Source organism: Natator depressus, chromosome 6 (genome assembly GCF_965152275.1).
Source record: "Natator depressus isolate rNatDep1 chromosome 6, rNatDep2.hap1, whole genome shotgun sequence".
Lineage (NCBI taxonomy): Eukaryota > Metazoa > Chordata > Testudines > Cheloniidae > Natator > Natator depressus.
This window is the reverse complement of record NC_134239.1, coordinates 46,874,841-46,893,383: the sequence shown is the minus strand read 5'-3', so window position 1 is coordinate 46,893,383 and position 18,543 is coordinate 46,874,841. Positions and strand designations below refer to the sequence as shown.

The 18,543-nt window shown below is 43.8% G+C and overlaps 1 protein-coding gene and 1 long non-coding RNA gene across 12 annotated transcripts in view; one reads left to right on the top strand and one right to left on the bottom strand.

Moving 5' to 3' along the window:
• Positions 1 to 18,543, top strand: part of NELL1 (neural EGFL like 1) — a 418,230-nt gene that overhangs the window by 71,133 nt on the left and 328,554 nt on the right. For all 4 annotated transcript variants that reach the window (XM_074955193.1, XM_074955195.1, XM_074955192.1 and 1 more), the window contains exons 5-6: positions 8,654 to 8,750; positions 15,959 to 16,031. In XM_074955193.1, coding sequence (XP_074811294.1) covers positions 8,654 to 8,750; positions 15,959 to 16,031 — 170 coding nt within the window. The remainder of the gene's footprint in view (positions 1 to 8,653; positions 8,751 to 15,958; positions 16,032 to 18,543) is intronic.
• Positions 3,683 to 16,684, bottom strand: LOC141988997 (uncharacterized). 8 transcript variants are annotated; one of them, XR_012639886.1, is made up of 5 exons: positions 16,558 to 16,659; positions 15,144 to 15,164; positions 12,576 to 12,806; positions 11,488 to 11,623; positions 3,683 to 4,247 (listed from the first exon to the last, which is right to left on the bottom strand). It is a non-coding gene; the product is annotated as an uncharacterized LOC141988997 (long non-coding RNA). The 8 variants fall into 8 exon arrangements; XR_012639888.1 differs by having other exon boundaries at positions 3,685 to 4,247; positions 12,576 to 12,741; positions 16,558 to 16,674; XR_012639885.1 differs by lacking the exon at positions 15,144 to 15,164 and having other exon boundaries at positions 3,684 to 4,247; positions 16,558 to 16,668.

The window sequence follows — 18,543 nt, the reverse complement described above, 5'->3', positions numbered from 1 at the left end:
GAGGGCTTGCTGGCCTGAGTCCGATAGATGTGTGTATAGACAGAAGGGGGACTTGGGCTTGAGTTTGAGCCTGGGCATACACTGCAGTGCAGACATCCCTCAGAGTCAGTTCCCCATCTGTAAAATGGTGATAAAAGTACTTCCGTACCTCACAGGATGTTGGGAGGATATATACATTAAATATGATGAGGTAATGGAGGCTAAGTACCTAATATAGATTATTATGGAGTGTGTTCATGTATGATGGGAATTGTGTGTGTACTTATGGTGTCTTATGAACCTTTTACAATTATTCCCTTGATATATCTTAGATAATCATTTTAAAGGCAAAGTTTTCTGCATTATTCTATTCCTTGTGTCATGGTGGCTATTCATACAGGTGACTGCTGTATTTGAGATGCTTGCTTGTAAAATATGTTCTTTGATTTGCATACTTTTCTTTGGTGAACTGGAATGTACAGCTAATGTAGGTATATTTTCTGTATGGGTATTGTATGCTTTAATCAGGAGACAGAAAATAGATCAATGGTGAAGTGGGAGACAACACGCAAAGGGGAAGAGAAACCCAGAGTGTGGAACAAGGGAGAGACATGCAAGGAATTTGTAAAGGTTTTTTTTGGCACTAGTTGGGGGGCAGCACACTGTTTCATGACCAGATCACACCTTCTACCAGAAAATCCATGTGCGGGGGTGTGTGTGTGTGTGTGTGTGTTTGAGGGGAGCAGGGTTTGCTCTCCTGAGAAGTAGGATACTTAGCCCCACCCCCAACAACGAAAAGCATGGAAGGTCATTTTAGAGCTGCACAGATCTCGATGGATTTGCATGAGACGTGGGGTCATCAGCATATTGCCCTATGTCTTTGCGCTGGCTTGAGAGCCCCTTGCCTCCAAGTCCTCTTCCAGAGCTTCCCCCGTTAGCAAAGGCCACTCATAACCTCCTTAAGGGCTGGAGGTGGGGCGGGGGGCTTCGTCTCAATGAAGTCTGCTGTTTCTAGGGGTATGTCTACACTACGAAATTAGGTCGAATTTATAGAATTCGGTTTTTTAGAAATTGGTTTTATATATTCGAGTGTGTGTGTCCTCACAGAAAATGCTCTAAGTGCATTAACTCAGCGGAGTGCTTCCACAGTACCGAGGCTAGAGTCGACTTCTGGAGCGTTGCACTGTGGGTAGCTATCCCACAGTTCCCGCAGTCTCCGCTGCCCATTGGAATAATGGGTTGAGATCCCAATGCCTGATGGGGCTAAAACCATTGTCGCGGGTGGTTCTGGGTACATATCGTCAGGCCCCCGTTCCCTCCCTCCCTCCGTGAAAGCAAGGGCAGACAATCGTTTCGCACCTTTTTTCCTGAGTTACCTGTGCAGACGCCATACCACGGCAAGCATGGAGCCCGCTCAGGTAACCGTCACCTATGTCTCCTGGGTGCTGGCAGTCGTGGTACTGCATTGCTACACAGCAGCATCAACCCATTGCCTTATGGCAGCAGACGGTACAGTACGACTGGTAGCCGTCATCGTCATGTCCGAGGTGCTCCTGGCCACATCAGCCAGGAGCGCCTGGGCAGACATGTGCGCAGGGACTAAAGTTGGAGTGACTTGATCAGGTCATTCTCTTTAGTCCTGCAGTCAGTCCTATTGAACCATCTTATGGTGAGCAGGCAGGCGATACGGATTGCTAGCAGTCCTACTGTACCATGTTCTGCCAGGCAGGCAAGAGATGAGGATGGCTAGCAGTCCTACTGCACCGTCCTCTGCCGAGCAGCCATGAGATGCGGATGGCTTGCAGTCCTTCTGCACCATCTGCTGCCAGCCAAAGATGTAAAAGATAGATGGAGTGGATCAAAACAAGAAATAGACCAGATTTGTTTTGTACTCATTTGCTTCCCCCCATCCCCTGTCTAGGGGACTCATTCCTTTAGGTCACACTGCAGTCACTCACAGAGAAGGTGCAGCGAGGTAAATCTAGCCATGTATCAATCAGAGGCCAGACCAACCTGCTTGTTCCAATAAGAACAATTACTTAGGTGCACCATTTCTTATTGGAACCCTCCGTGAAGTCCTGCCTGAAATACTCATTGATGTAAAGTCACCCCCTTTGTTGATTTTAATTCCCTGTAAGCCATGTCGTCAGTCGCCCTCCCTCCATTAGAGCAACGGCAGACAATTGTTCTGCGCCTTTTTTCTGTGCGGACGCCATACCAAGGCAAGCATGGAGGCCGCTCAGCTCACTTTGGCAATTAGGAGCACATTAAACACCACACGCATTATCCAGCAGTATATGCAGCACCAGAACCTGGCAGAGCGATACCGGGCGAGTAGGCGACGTCAGTGCGGTCGCGTGAGTGATCAGGACATGGACACAGATTTCTCTGAAAGCATGGGCCCTGGCAATGCATGCATCATGGTGCTAATGGGGCAGGTCCATGCTGTGGAACGCCGATTCTGGGCTCGGGAAACAAGCACAGACTGGTGGGACCGCATAGTGTTGCAGGTCTGGGACGATTCCCAGTGGCTGCGAAACTTTCGCATGCGTAAGGGCACTTTCATGGAACTTTGTGACTTGCTTTCCCCTGCCCTGAAGCGCATGAATACCAAGATGAGAGCAGCCCTCACAGTTGAGAAGCGAGTGACGATAGCCCTGTGGAAGCTTGCAACGCCAGACAGCTACCGGTCAGTTGGGAATCAGTTTGGAGTGGGCAAATCTACTGTTGGGGCTGCTGTGATGCAAGTAGCCCACGCAATCAAAGATCTGCTGATATCAAGGGTAGTGACCCTGGGAAATGTGCAGGTCATAGTGGATGGCTTTGCTGCAATGGGATTCCCTAACTGTGGTGGGGCCATAGACGGAACCCATATCCCTATCTTGGCACCGGAGCACCAAGCCGGTGAGTACATAAACCGCAAGGGGTACTTTTCAATAGTGCTGCAAGCTCTGGTGGATCACAAGGGACGTTTCACCAACATCAACGTGGGATGGCCGGGAAAAATACATGATGCTCGCATCTTCAGGAACTCTGGTCTGTTTCAAAAGCTGCAAGAAGAGACTTTATTGCCAGACCAGAAAATAACTGTTGGGGATGTTGAAATGCCTATAGTTACCCTTGGGGACCCAGCCTACCCCTTAATGCCATGGCTCATGAAGCCGTACACAGGCAGCCTGGACAGTAGTCAGGAGCTGTTCAACTACAGGCTGAGCAAGTGCAGAATGGTGGTAGAATGTGCATTTGGTGTTTAAAGGCGCGCTGGCGCAGTTTACTGACTCGCTTAGACCTCAGCGAAACCAATATTCCCACTGTTATTACTGCTTGCTGTGTGCTCCACAATATCTGTGAGAGTAAGGGGGAGACGTTTATGGTGGGGTGGGAGGTTGAGGCAAATAGCCTGGCTGCTGGTTATGCGCAGCCAGACACCAGGGCAGTTAGAAGAGCACAGGAGGGCGCGGTACGCATCAGAGAAGCTTTGAAAACCAGTTTCATGACTGGCCAGGCTACGGTGTGAAAGTTCTGTTTGTTTCTCCTTGATGAAACCCCCCGCCCCTTGGTTCACTCCACTTCCCTGTAAGCTAACCACCCTCCCCTCCTCCCTTCGATCACCGCTTGCAGAGGCAATAAAGTCATTGTTGCTTCACATTCATGCATTCTTTATTCATTCATCACACAAATAGGGGGATGACTACCAAGGTAGCCCAGGAGGGGTGGTGGAGGAGGGAAGGAAAATGCCACACAGCACTTTAACAGTTTACAACTTTAAAATTTATTGAATGCCAGCCTTCTGTTTTTCGGGCAATCCTCTATGGTGGAGTGGCTGGTTGGCTGGAGGCCCCCCCACCGCATTCTTGGGCGTCTGGGTGTGGAGGCTATGGAACTTGGGGAGGAGGGCGGTTGGTTACACAGGGGCTGTAGTGGCAGTCTGTGCTCCAGCTGCCTTTTCTGCAGCTCAACCATACACTGGAGCATACTGGTTTGATCCTCCAGCAGCCTCAGCATTGAATCCTGCCTCCTCTCATCACGCTGCCGCCACATTTGAGCTTCAGCCCTCTCTTCAGCCCACCACCTCTACTCCTGGTCATTTTGTGCTTTCCTGCACTCTGACATTATTTGCCTCCACGCATTCGTCTGTGCTCTGTCAGTGTGGGAGGACAGCATGAGCTCAGAGAACATTTCATCACGAGTGCGTTTTTTTTTTTTCTTTCTAATCTTCACTAGCCTCTGGGAAGGAGAAGATCCTATGATCATTGAAACACATGCAGCTGGTGGAGGGAAAAAAAAGGGACAGCGGTATTTAAAAAGACACATTTTATAAAACAGTGGCTACACTCTTTCAGGGTAAACCTTGCTGTTAACGTTACATACATAGAACATGTGTTTTCATTACAAGGTCGCATTTTGCCTCCCCCCACCACGTGGCTACCCCCTCAACCCTCCCCGCTCCCCGTGGCTAACAGCGGGGAACATTTCTGTTCAGCCACAGGCAAACAGCCCAGCAGGAACGGGCTCCTCTGAGTGTCCCCTGAAGAAAAGCACCCTATTTCAACCAGGTGACCATGAATGATATCTCACTCTCCTGAGGATAACACAGAGAGATAAAGAACGGATGTTGTTTGAACGCCAGCAAACATACACTGCAATGCTTTGTTGTACAATGATTCCCATGTACGTGTTACTGGCCTGGAGTGGTAGTGTGCTACCATGGAGGACGCAATTAGGCTGCCCTCCCCAGAAACCTTTTGCAAAGGCTTTGGGAGTATATCCAGGAGAGCGGCGAATGCCAGGGCACATTAATGCTTTCACATGCTTGCTTTTAAACCATGTATAGTATTTTAAAAGGTACGTTCACCGGAGGTCCCTTCTCCGCCTGCCGGGTCCAGGAGGCAGCCTTGGGTGGGTTTGGGGGGTACTGGCTCCAGGTCCAGGGTGAGAAACAGTTCCTGGCTGTCGGGAAAAGTGGTTTCTCTGCTTGCTTGCTGTGAGCTATCTACAACCTCATCATCTTCTTCATCCCCAAAACCTGCTTCCGTGTTGCCTCCATCTCCATTGAAGGAGTCAAACAACATGGCTGGCGTAGTGGTGGCTGAACCCCCTAAAATGGCATGCAGCTCATCATAGAAGCAGCATGTTTGGGGCTCTGACCCGGAGTGGCCATTCGCCTCTCTGGTTTTCTGGTAGGCTTGCCTCAGCTCCTTAAGTTTCACGCGGCACTGCTTCGGGTCCCTGTTATGGCGTCTGTCCTTCATGTCCTGGGAGATTTTGACAAATGTTTTTTGGCATTTTGAAAACTGGAACGGAGTTCTGGTAGCACGGATTCCTCTCCCCATACAGCGATCAGATCCCGTCCCTCCCGTTCAGTCCATGCTGGAGCTCTTTTGCGATTCTGGGACTCCATCATGGTCACCTCTGCTGATGAGCCCTGCATGGTCACCTGCAGCTTGCCACGCTGGCCAAACAGGAAATGAGATTCAAAAGTTCGCGGTTCTTTTCCTGTCTACCTGGCCAGTGCATCTGAGTTGAGAGCGCTGTCCAGAGCGGTCACATTGGAGCACTCTGGGATAGCTCCCGGAGGCCAATACCGTCGAATTGTGTCCATAGTACCCCAAATTCGACCCGGCAAGGCCTATTTAAGCGCTAATCCACTTGTCAAGGGTGGAGTAAGGAAATCGATTTTAAGAGCCCTTTAAGTCAAAATAAAGGGCTTCATCGTGTGGACGGGTGCAGGTTTACATAGATTTAACGCTGCTAAATTCGACCTAAAGTCCTAGTGTAGACCAGGGCTGGTAGTGCTACAGAACTCTGGCAGTGCTCTCGTGATTAAGGCCTGAAACTGGGAGGCAGAAGATCTGATGTAGGGGGCAAGTCAGTTAGCCTTGCTGTGCTGCCGTTCCCTGGGGATCTACAGGGTTGTGAGGCTTCATTCATTAATATTTGTAAAGTCCTTTGGTTTAACTTCATTAAATCCTCAGATTGAGTGACATAGTAGTGCACAGTATTATTATGAACAGTCAATTCCTGCTTCTTTTTGATACCAGTTTTAGTTTTTTGTTCATTTGAATATCCTGTCATCAAAGGCATCTAGTTTTTCTACCTGTGGAGCTTTGCATTATTATTATTATCATTATTATTATTATTATTATTTTGTTTTGGCTGTATGCTGTTTTAGTCTTAGATTTAGTTCTTACATGTTGACAGTGTTTTGTACGCAGTACGATATTCCTCATGGTCTGCTATAGTCTGTTTCTTTAGGAATGCAGATGTGAGTTTTAATCTTTTAATTTGCCAAGAATGTAGCCTATGTTTTGTTGTAGTGATAGGCTCTGTGCAGCTTTGCAGTAGCCTTTTCATGTTTCGTTGATTTAAGCAACATGTGATAAGGTTTATTCACATAATCCATGAATAAGATAGCATCCGAACACTCTTTCCGTAAAAATTAAGCCCACACTGATTAATTTCTACAGTTGACACCTGCACATTAATTATAAATAGATTTAATGGGCAGATCTAGAGGAAAATATTTCATATCTGCCATGCAGCCTACACACACGAAGATCTTCCTAGACATCAAAAGCTACATGGAAGTAGGCACAAAGCCCTTTATTTTTAATCTGAGTGGTTGCCTGAGGGAGATGCTAGATGGTCCAGAAATGCAATTCGAATAGAACAATGCACAGAGAAAAACGAAGAGTCCATTGTCACAGAGCATATACCATATGAATGGGACCTTCTGAAAGGACACTGGAAGATAGGTCGTCGTAGCTTTCTCCCATAAAGGCCAAAACCTTTGTTCTATCCTCAGGAAAGCCAAAGATAAACCACTTTGGCCTGTGTCTCATTTGTCTTCCTTATAGTCTGTTATTGACCTATAGTATAATACAGGTCGCTTTGTATGCTTTACATTGAAGCAATGTAATTCTTCTTCTATAATTGAAGGCAGATATCATGGAGTCCCTTTAGAGCATGTTACTTGGCCAGGTAAATAAAAAACCAATATTCTCTCCTAAGTAGTGTTGTAGAAGCCACCATATTGCTTTGTTTAAAATATTGGGGCTTTGTCGGCTAACAGAAAATGGAGTTCTTTGTGGAATATTGACTAGTATTTTTCAAAGACTAGACACTTTCCAGAGAGGATGTTATTTACCCAAGTCATGAATAAAGATGTGCTATATATCTAAAGAGAAATGCCTAATGTAATTGTGTAATTCAGTGACTAGGTTTCTCAGAGCATGTCAATTATTGTACCTTGTTCAGCCTTTTAAAGCAGTTTTGCATTTGAGTAGATGTTTAATTTTGCATGTGTTTATAGCAGAAAGGAGATGCTTACATTTTAAAATATTGATAGAGATAATACATGCAAAATTCCCATAATTCCCAAAACATGGTTTAGAAGACTACCACCTTGTTTTGCTGTCCAAACAAGTAAAATAGCTCAGCAGAGAATTTTACAGATAGGATAGGTAATTACCTAGCAGAAACAAAAATATCCCGGAGCTTTGACTCTAACTTTGAATGCCTCTTTTGTACTGCAGCATGTTAAGAAATGTGATGAATTAGGGTTGATTGTAATTACCATAAACTTAAGCAATTAACTCACAGAATTATTTGAACTCTTTTGAACTCTCTGCTTGTGTTCTTAAGTTGTGGAGTTTCAATGTAACTACTTTCTTATTTCTGAAAAATATAAAGTTTTTTTTATTCCCTTTCTGTGGCTTTTTAGATAGATTATTCGTCCATTATTCTGGCAAACTGTTTTCTTCTCCTTCTCAGGGTAAACAAATGTGGGAGGATTACGTGTCTTTATTTTTGACTGCATTAATTTTGATATTTAAATTCAGCAATGCTTTTGCTAAAGTTCTTCAAAACTCAGATCATTTTGGAGCTCAGAAAATAAAAATCAATGATGACATTAGTTGAGCCTGAGCTTGAACAGATTCGAAAATTAGTGAAAGTGTAAATTTAAGGATAACTGTGTAGTGAGTTGTTGATTGACTTGTATTTTATATTGGAAACTGCTCACATTCATTTTAAAGCTACAGCTATAATGCTAAGGTGGGAGAGGAAGGAAAAAAAACTCTTAATCCATTTCCTATTAAACATACAGATACATTACGAGTGAAAGAACTTGACATGTTCAGAGCCTATTCAATTGACTGGCTTGCTCGTATTATTATGGAACAGTATGAGTTAGTGTAGTGGAAGTATATTTCATCATCTTTCTTAGCCTCCCTATAGTACCACACTTGTTCTGATATAAGGCCGAGGGTCTGTGCCTCCTGGCTGTATAAGAGTGGCACTCGAGCTAGCGGGCAAAGCAAAGGGAAGGGGAGTCCAGAGTCTTCTGTTGAATTCCTGGCTCTGCTGCTGGCACTTAACCTCTCCATGCTTGAGTTTTTTCCATATTGTAAAATGGTGATAATATTTTACTCACTATTTTAAAGTGTTTTGAGAGCCTGAATAAAAGGTGTTATATAAACTGTCAAGGATTATTATTATTCATTGCACTTTAGCAAAAAAAATTAATTGGTACTGTATCTGGGTGTTTAATCGTAGACTTTTTTAAGCCAAACTTTATATCATTTCTTTTTTCATTGCTTTTTTTTTTTTTTAATTAGACTTTTTCAGAGGGGGAAAAAAGACTTGTTCCAACTAATGACATTTCCCTCCACAGGATTTATGAACGTGTCATAGAGCCTCCAGAAATGAATCTAATGCCAGGAAGCAGTTTATGGCTGGGACAGCGGAACAGGAAACATGGTTTTTTTAAGGTAAGCAGATACACGGTAACAAATGTACGGCACTAACCAAAGCTTTATTACCTTGCACACCCAACCCTCCACCCCCTTAATAGGACTTATAGTAGGGATTGTAGGTGTCTGAGGAACCAGTCCAACTTGTCACAAAAGGGTCTGATTCTGCAAGGTGTGGACTGTGCTCTCAACTCCAATTGTATTCCAGTGTGCCTTAGGAGATATACCTCATCCTCCTGCAATGTATTGTCCTGGATCACCCATGAGTGAAATGAGATTGTGGAACATAGTGACTCTTGTGTGGGTTCCTGAAATGATCTTAAAAACCTTCAAAATAATTTTTATCATGGTCTGTGTGACCAAGTGATGCATCTCCTAATATTCATAGACCAGTGGCAGTTGGGCTTCTTCTCTATTACATCTAGATTAGCCTCACACTGTTGTTGATGGACTCCATAATTTTCATCCTTCACAGTTTAGGTCCCATTTGACTTCCATCAGGTAAAAGCCCTCTATAGGCCTGACACTATTCACAATTGTGCAGGTATTTGCAATTGTGCACGTGCCCTGCTGAAAGGCCTAGGAGAGTTAACTTCTTTCCTTAGTGAACTTCCCCTCATTTTGACCTCTTTTCTACATGTGAGAGGGATCCCTTACCAGTGATCAACTAGTTCTGATTTTCTGGGCAGTGGATTTGATCTATGAACTATATATATATATATATATATATATATATATATATATATATATATATAATCACCTTCCTCTGTAGCATGGGGCACGTGTCACTTGCTGGAGGATTCTCTGCACCTTGAAGTATTTAAACCATGATTTGAGGACTTCAGTAGCTCAGACATAGGTGAGAGGTTTATTGCAGGCGTGGGTGGGTGAGATTCTGTGGCCTGCATTGTGCAGGAGGTCAGACTAGATGATCATAATGGTCCCTTCTGACCTTAATATCTGAGTCTCTCTGAGTTTGTGCTTCATGGCATTGAAGGTGTCAGCGGCCCAGAGCTTGAATTGCTGGTAGTAGGGAGCGATACTATACTATCTCCCGCCATAGGTCCATGCACATTGCATACTATGTTCTCATATTTGAATAGTGACAGATACTGGTCTACCTGCCATTCACCTATAACGAACACACAGGTCCTGGAAAGCTGACAACCAGTTGAAAATGGTTCAGGGCGCTTAAGTCTGGCTTTTGGGATGCACAAGTGGATCTGAAAATGGATGTTGGAGATGCTCCTTGCATAGGAGAGTGAAGATATTGAAACTTCCCCTCCAAAATTTTCATTTGGTAACTGACAATAAGTATGTGGGTCATCCTATGGGTCATCCTCACTGATGTAGCTGACAGAGAGCATGCCTGCTGGTTGGCCTGGCCTGGTAGCCCATTTCTGGTGGTGAGACACCTCAAACCATCCTCATGGACTACACCAATATAGGGATGGAGACCAAAAAATGCATAGGGAAGGCGCAATTAATGTTGTCTTGGAGGCAAATGCCCTAAGACCCGGGAACCCTATTTCCCTTTTTGTTTCTTGCTTCTGTTCCCTTTATTCCCTGGCAAGCCTTGCTGGCATTATGGTCCAGGCTGAGTTGTTGTAAAACTTAAAAATTAATACTCTGCTTCATAAGCAAAGTTATAGCTAAAGCTGGCCAACTGTCGTATCTAATTTTGTGTCCAGTGGATCCATGGCACAAATCATACATCAAGAATTATAACATTCAAAAACCAGTCAGAGAACACTTCAACCTCCCTGGTCATTCAATTACAGACCTAAAAGTCACAATACTGCAACAAAAAAACAAAAAACGCAATACTGCAACAAAAAAACAAAAAAAGAAACTGCAGAATTGGAATTAATTTGCAAACTGGACACCATTAAATTAGGCTTGAATGAAGACTGGGAGTGGATGGGTCATTACACAAAGTACAAACTATTTCCCCATGCTAATTTTCCCCCTACTGTTACTCACACTTTCTTGTCAACTGTTGGAAATGGGCCATCCTGATTATCACTACAAAAGTTTTTTTTCTCCTGCTGTAGCCCACCTTAATTGATTAGTCTCATTATAGTTGGTATGGCAACACCAATTTTTTAATGTTCTCTGTGTATATATATCTTCCTACTGTATTTTCCACTGCATGTATCCGATGAAGTGGGTTTTAGCCCAGAAAAGCTTATGCCCAAATAAATTTGTTAGCCTCTCAGGTGCCACAAGTACTCCTTGTTCTTTTTGCTGATACAGACTAACACGGCTACCACTCTGAAACCTGATTAAAGAGTGTGGAGTTTAGTCAGTTGGTGGGTGATATACAGCTAAACTCCTGATAATAAGTACCTTGTATCTTGGATAACAGAACACAGTCTAAGGATTCATTCAAATCAAAACAGCATCCATTTGATAATAGTCCATAGGATAGTGATATGCTTATCTACATCATCTTGAGACTGGCATGGCTTTCTATTATCAGGATGGTTGACCATCAGTTCAATTTCCTTTTGAAGCACTCATTATTTAAATGTATGTTGCAGTTACTAGTTTTTGAAGAACACCCCCTCTCTCAACTTCGTAGATTTTTTTTCAGCGAGCCAAACAAAATATCAAATGCAGTTTGCTTAAATAGTGTAATTGGTGTGGCAACTCTAACTCTTTTACGTGTGTGTATGCATATGTGCATGCATGCACTACCTCCATCACTTTTTTGCTTTTATATTTAAGTTAAGGTCCAAGAATTGCACCTTACCTGGACTTCATTTCTTGTTGTAACAGCTGAACTGTCACTGTGAAGTGAAATTGACGGCATGATTTTATTCTACAGCTGTTGTTTCTTACCTCAGCTGCTTCCCATAATTCCACAGATGGTAAACATATGTTTAGAGCTGCATAGAAAAAAGTAACTTATATTGGATTCACCCATCTTTAATTCTTTTTATGCAGACAGCCAGAGTCTAAAAACTCTGGGATACTGTACATTTGTAAATTAATATTTCTATGCATTAACACTTTGGAAACAGCAGGGTAGCTAATGATATGCTAATGAGCTTCCAGTTTTTATTGATCATAATGAAAGTCGACAAGTGCCTTTCTTTGCTATGTTTGCTTGAATATTTTACTAACTGTCTGCAGGGCAGAAATGTGTAATTGGTTGCATTTTTAAAATCCTGCTTGTGAGTTTCAGAAGTCTTTGGGTTTTTTTGTTTGTTTTGGTTACCCATTGCAAAAGCTTGGAATTTTGCCAGTTTATAAACAGTACGTATCTCCATCCATATATTTTCATGCTCAGTAGGATCTCCCTTCCCTTTTCATAGCAATTTGTTTCAGTGTTTTAACGCATAAAATATATAACTATTTTCCTCATCGTAAACAGATCTTCAGGGAAATAAGAGCAGTAAAAAAGAATTAGCATTTTTTTGTACGTGTGGTGTAGCTGTGCTAGTATTTGTATGTGAAAGATTTGGGTATGAGCTTTAGCCTAATCATAGTTATTCCAAATATATTAGAATTTTAATGGTGTAATTTACTATTCATTTTGCTCCTTCTCCTTCTGCCCCTTTTTAAGAAATGAGAAGTTTTCTTAAATGAACATCATTAATGTCCGTTTTGGGTGAGGATTCTCCTGTTGTTCCTCATGCACTTTTATGGAAGTGTCATGTAAGGATCTAAGTCATGATGGGCCAGATTCTGACCCTCTTATTTACACTGAGTGACTTCTTACTCCACAAGTAGTCTCATTTGAGTTTGTGGGACTATTGGTGGAGTGCGGGGCTGCTCAGCATAAGAGGAGATCAGAATTTGGCCCTTTATATGAACATCTAACAATATGTAACTTACCCTGTACCAATACCTCAGAGTTCTGCCCTTACAATGCCCCAGTTCTGCAAAGTGCTGAATGACTTCAACTCTCATTCAAGTCGGTGGAATTTAAGGGTGCTCACCATCTCACAGGAGGTGCCCTGCCCCTTCCAGGATACTGACTCGAGGTAGACAGTGGAGCGAGCTAATAACAAAGACAAGATGTTGTTTTTGTTTCCTGTACAAGTGGAAGTGCATGAATTATTCCTTCTGAAAAACAAAGAGAGCATTTGTTGACCATTCAGGTTTCTTCAGTGTACGCCAGTAGCAAGATCATCTCTGTGTGCTAGGGATGATACTGGAGTCGGGTTAAGAAACAAAACTGAAGGGAACCTGAGGAAGAATCTTTTTGGTAGCAGGCCCAAAACTCTAAAACACCCTCCCCTGAGGAGATGAGGTAGAATTTTACCCTTTCTAACTTCAGACCATGCTGAAAACCTCACCTCTTCAATAATTTTATATAACCCTTGTGCAGTGCCCAGATACAATGTTGAATAAGAGCTTTGCAAATATATATATTGATAAATAAATGAATAGAACATACTTGTGTGGCAGCACAAAGCATGCACAAGGTGCTTTACATATAAAAAGCCAAGGTTCCCACTCCAAAGACCATATAATCTAAATCGAATAAATATGATACAGAGGGCAGCAGTTCGGGCACAGGAAAATGATGTGTTTACCATAAGAAGGCTTTGTGAAAGAAGTGGGTTTTAAAGAGTGAGAGTAGCAGTATGAAATCAACTGAATTAAATTGCAGAAGGTTAAAGAGTTAGAGGGCCCTGAATGCATCAACCCTTTCATATAACATTAGTGGAGTAGTTCATTATATAGAATAATGAAAGGAGCTATAAACATCCCAGTGCTTTTCTATCAAATTCATATGGAATGAGGTGGATATTTAAGGCTCTGCTCCTGCATTGTCTCCACTAGTGTGGAACTCTGCTGACTTCATTGGGACTTCATGCAGATGAAGGTGTCCGCCTTAGGGTGTGTTTAGGTAAATATTTCATATGAAAACCATATGTAGTGATGCCCACTTCTGAAGAGGAAAATCCTGACAGGTGCAGAACAACCACAGCTCACATCACAGGCTAAAACTGGAGGTCCTTTCTTAGCTTTTACTCAGTCCTTATTTACATCAAAGGACCTTAAGATTGGCCCCCGTGGGAGTTTTTGTACGCTCAATACCCCATATAGAAAACTCTCTGATATAGTGAAACTTCATTTATAGTGAAGTAGCATGGAAGTCCAAGGTTGTTTAAATGCATTGCAACAATTCCGATTATGCTGAACTTCCGTCTGTAATGAAGTTTTTCCTCTTACAAAAATGACATTGGGCAAATCCTGCTCCCATTGAAGTTAATGGGAAAGTTCCCATCTGTGCCTGACCACACTAGCTCATCTGCACCTGTCATGTATATGATTATATACGTTAAAAAATATAATTTCCAGACTGTATTGTTCATTCTTTGTTAGAGTGCCTACTGCCTTTGATAGGCATCTTTTAAATCATCATTTACACTGAAGTAAATAAATAAAATGAATATGTATTTTTATATTTAAATATAAACCTATCCGAATTGCAGTAATGCACTTAAACATGTACTTAACTTGAAGCACACACTATTCTTGAACAGGGATTCTTTCCTGAAACAGCCTGTGTGCTTTCCTGGATGGGCTCCTGTCACTATGGTGATATAGTGTGGTGGAAGTCTATAATCTGATTTATGCTTCTTTAATCATTTCATTGGAAAGAACTGAGCCTTAAAAATGCATTTATGTGCTGCAGCTCTTAATTGTTCACCAGTGATCACTGGAAAGAAGTAAAGTAAGTAACATTCAGCATTGTTTTATAGGCTACTTTCCCAACCCGTGACAGTATCACTACTACTTATTGTGATGGTTCATTATTCTCATAGATGAAAAGGTTAATAAATATATGTTCTTCTGCTACAGAGGTGGTGTGATCTGGTTATTTCTATTAATATTTTCAATTAATATTTGATCTTGAAATAACAAGCAGGAAGCAGTACTTGCTGATTACTTTCTGCTGTTTTAGAAAATGAACACATAAATGTTAAATATTACTGCATTTGCAAGGCTTCAAGTACTATCTGAGGCCTATATTTTATTTATAGATTAACCTCAGTATTCTGAGCAAGCCACTGTGTCGTCCATCTACTTTGCAGAATCCATTCTATCACAATTTAACTGAAAATAAAACCAGAATACACCCAAATCAATATTTTCATTCTAAGACAGCAAACCTGATGATAAATTTCTTCTTGAATTAGAGAGATTCTTCCAAATCAGGTGGGAGGCAGAGCCATAAACCTTCTTTGATTTACAGTGAGATGCTTGGACTTCTCCAGGAAAATTCCCAGTTCTTTTAAAGTTCATTAAGGGACAAGAGGTCATCTAAGATGCTGAACTCCCATTAAATCTAGTGGATGTTGTGGAAGATAAGTGCCTTGTAGAGTCAGGCCCAGAGAAAGAGCTTCAGGATTTGGCTCTAAGGAGCAAGCCCCAATCCCCAGCACTCACCGTGTGTGTTCTGTCTGGATTCTGGGAAGATACACAAGAAAGGGGCTATGATTACACTCTACAAAGATCTGAAATAACAGGCTGCATTGCATGGAAGAGTGCTTCATGCATATGGAGAATGACACAGGATTCAACAGTGGTGGATCGTTCAACCCTTTCGCTTCCCCAGCCTGCTACTGCCCGGCTTCCAAAACCCCATGTGTGCTGTTGTGAAGGGACTTTCTCCAGTGCTGAGTTCTATATAACTCCTAAATCCTGCCCCCTCTCCATCCCGTATGCACAGGGGACCTTCCTTACCTTTGTTAGGAACAAGATTGCCTCCTAACTGAGCAGCAGAGAGAATTCATTATGAAATGTCCTTTAAATATGGTTTGATCTCGTAGGCTAATTTGGCTAAAGGCATTAATAAGAACATTTCTAGGTATCAGAGTAGCAGCCGTGTTAGTCTGTATTTGCAAAAAGAAAAGGAGTACTTGTGGCACCTTAGAGACTAACAAGTACTTACAATTTCTAGGTAGTGTGCAATTTTTGCATGTTTTTATCAAATCCTATGCCGTAAACTTTTTTCTTGGAGAAAGGGAAGCTTTTGTAATCATTCATATCTTGTTCAGCTTTACCTGAATTGTTCAGTTAGGGTGGCCCTCTTTGTTTGTAAAAAAAAACAAAACAAAACAAAACAAAAAAACCCAATCAAACAAAAATAATAAGCTGATCATTTATTCATGGCCTCTTGGCAGAAAACTTGAGAAGCATCTTGGAAGTTTTAACTGTCTGACTACAATCTATATTTACCAGCAATCTTTTCTTTTACAAAGGGTATCATTCAAGATGTGAAAATAATCTTTATGCCCAATGGATATATAACACAGTGCCCTAATCTGAATCGCAGTAAGTAGCAATTTATTTACTTTGAAGATTGAAATATTAATGATTTCAATATTTTAAAGATAATGCTTAGCTTTGTCCTGTATCATCTTTGTACACTTTCAATATGGTCAGTCCAGGGAAGTAGAAACTCTAAGAAATTGCATTTATGTTAAGATAAGCAATGCTGTTGTGGGTCAGGCATGCCCTGTTTCCTCCCAGGGTGGGGCACGAGTCTTGATAGGCCAACAGTTGCGCCAGCCACCCCCAGCCAGGGCTGTGCGGCCTAGCGGCTAGAGTCACTAACTGCCCCCCGGCTCGAGGCTGTGCAGCCTAGCTGTTACCGGGGGTTCTTTCAACCCAAAGCTCTTGGTAACTTTTACTGTGCGAGGTGGTGTCAGGAAATAAACCAGGGGAGACACGGCCGTCCGACCGGTAGATGGCTGGCACAAACAGGACAACACAAGAGTGCTTTCCTTTAAAGCTAAACTTTACTTAGTCTCAAGCACTTATACACATGTCCGCAACACCCCCAACCCTTGATAATTACCAAAGCTGAGTGTGGCTCTCGAGTGGCACAGCAGCAGCCTGTCTGCTAGTGGGGAACACAAGATGCATCCAGAGGGAGAGTCCAGTCCTGAAGAATCCCTCAGACTACCTCAAACTTTTCACCCTTATTTATACATTAGTAACAGAATGACATGTCCCTTAAAGAAAACTTGTTAAGCAAGCAGTTCCAATGGGCAAGCAAGAGGCTCCTTCTGATTACCGATTAACCAGGTGTGGGTTTTCCAGAGTTTGCAGCCTTGAGGCCCCAATAGACATTCCTGGGGCACATCCTGCTCCAAGATGCATGTATCAGCAATTTCAACTCAGTTCTTATCAGGAAGGATGCGGGGTCAAGCTGCCCTTTCTGTGGCACCCAAAAAACCCCCTCCCCTCCTGCCTTGGTTAAGCTAAGCCTACTGACTTGGCTAATTTACAGCCTGCTGACTTGGCTGCTTGTAGCAATACGCAATAGTAGTTGCAGGCACTTTACTGGTTTGCCAAAGTCTCCCCGTACATAGCGGCTGGAGTCAGTCTCTGTCAGGTTGGGCCTCCACCCCAGAGGCGGCGGTGGCCAGGATACAGGGACCCAGGCCCTCCCTCTCCACTGGGTCCCAACCCAGGGCCCTGGGTCCCAACCCAGGGCCTGCCACCAGTGTGGCGGGGATCTGTCTGAAACACGCCAAATTAGCCTCCAGTTGTCCAACCAACTCCCTGCAAAGACTCCCTGGGTTACTTCCGACCCGCTTCTCCGCATCTTATGGCTTCCTAGTTCTGCCGGTTCTTTCTCCCTCGGTAGGGTCCAGAGCCTGGGGGTTGAGAGTTGCTGTCAGCTGGCTGGCCTCCGCATCATGAAATGCCTGCAGCCCTTCAGCAGGAGCCATCAGCACACCACCTTCCCCTATGGCAGTCAGCCACGACTGAGCCAGGCTGCTCCCTCTTATATTGGTGTTGCACTTCGAGCGTGCCCAGTAGGGTCATGGGGGCGTGGCTTCCTCAGCCCACAGTGAGGAATTTAAGCCCTGCAATCCCAGTGTGGGGTGTGTACGCCCTGTCACAGACACCCCCTTTGAGAGGGTCCCCGCTGGTGGCCCCTCTTCCACATCTTCCCCTCCTACCAGGAAAAGAAGTCTGCATTTGCGTGGGCCTTACTGGGTTGGTGGGAACTTGAAGTCGTATGGCTGGAGTGAAAGTTACCACCTTGTGACTCTGGCATTGGTGTCCTTCATAATGTTAAGCCATCGAAGTCGGTGAGCAACTGGAAGGGGTTCCCCAGCAAGTAGTACCTCAGGGTGATGTTCACCCATTTCACCTCTAGGGCCTCCTTCTCTATGTTGAATACCTCTTCTCTTGGGGAAGAGTTTCCTATTGGATGCTCCTCTCCCTTATCCTCCTGGGACAACACCTCTCCCAATCCTACTTCTGATGCATCGGTCTGTAATATGAAAGGCCTGTTGAAGTTGAAAGGGTGAAAAAGGACTGGCTCCCTAATTATTTGGTCCTTCAATTCATGGAAGGCCTTCTCGCACTTTGCTGACCACTGTACGTTGTGGGCCTGAGAGCTCTTTGTTAGGCCCACCAAGGGGCTGTGCGACCTAGCGACCCGAGTCATTAACTGCTCCCAGGCTCGGGGCTGTGCGGCCTAGTGGCCCGAGTCAGTCACTGTCAGGTTGGGCCCCACCCCAGGGTTGGCGGTGGTCAGGATATGGGTCCTCTTTCTCCACCGAGTCCCAACCCAGGGCCCTGTCAGTGGTTGAGGGTTGCTGTCAGCTGGCTGGCCTCCATGTCGTGAAGTGCCTGCGGCCCTGCAGCAGGAGCTGTTGGCACACCACCTTCCCCTGCAGCGGTCAGCCCAGACTTTGCCAGGCTGCTCCCTCTTATACTGGTATTGCACTTCGAGTATGCCCAGTAAGGCTGTGGAGGCATGGCTTCCTGAGCCCACAGTGAGGAGTTAGCCCCTGCAGTCCCAGTACAGGGCACTGACACACCG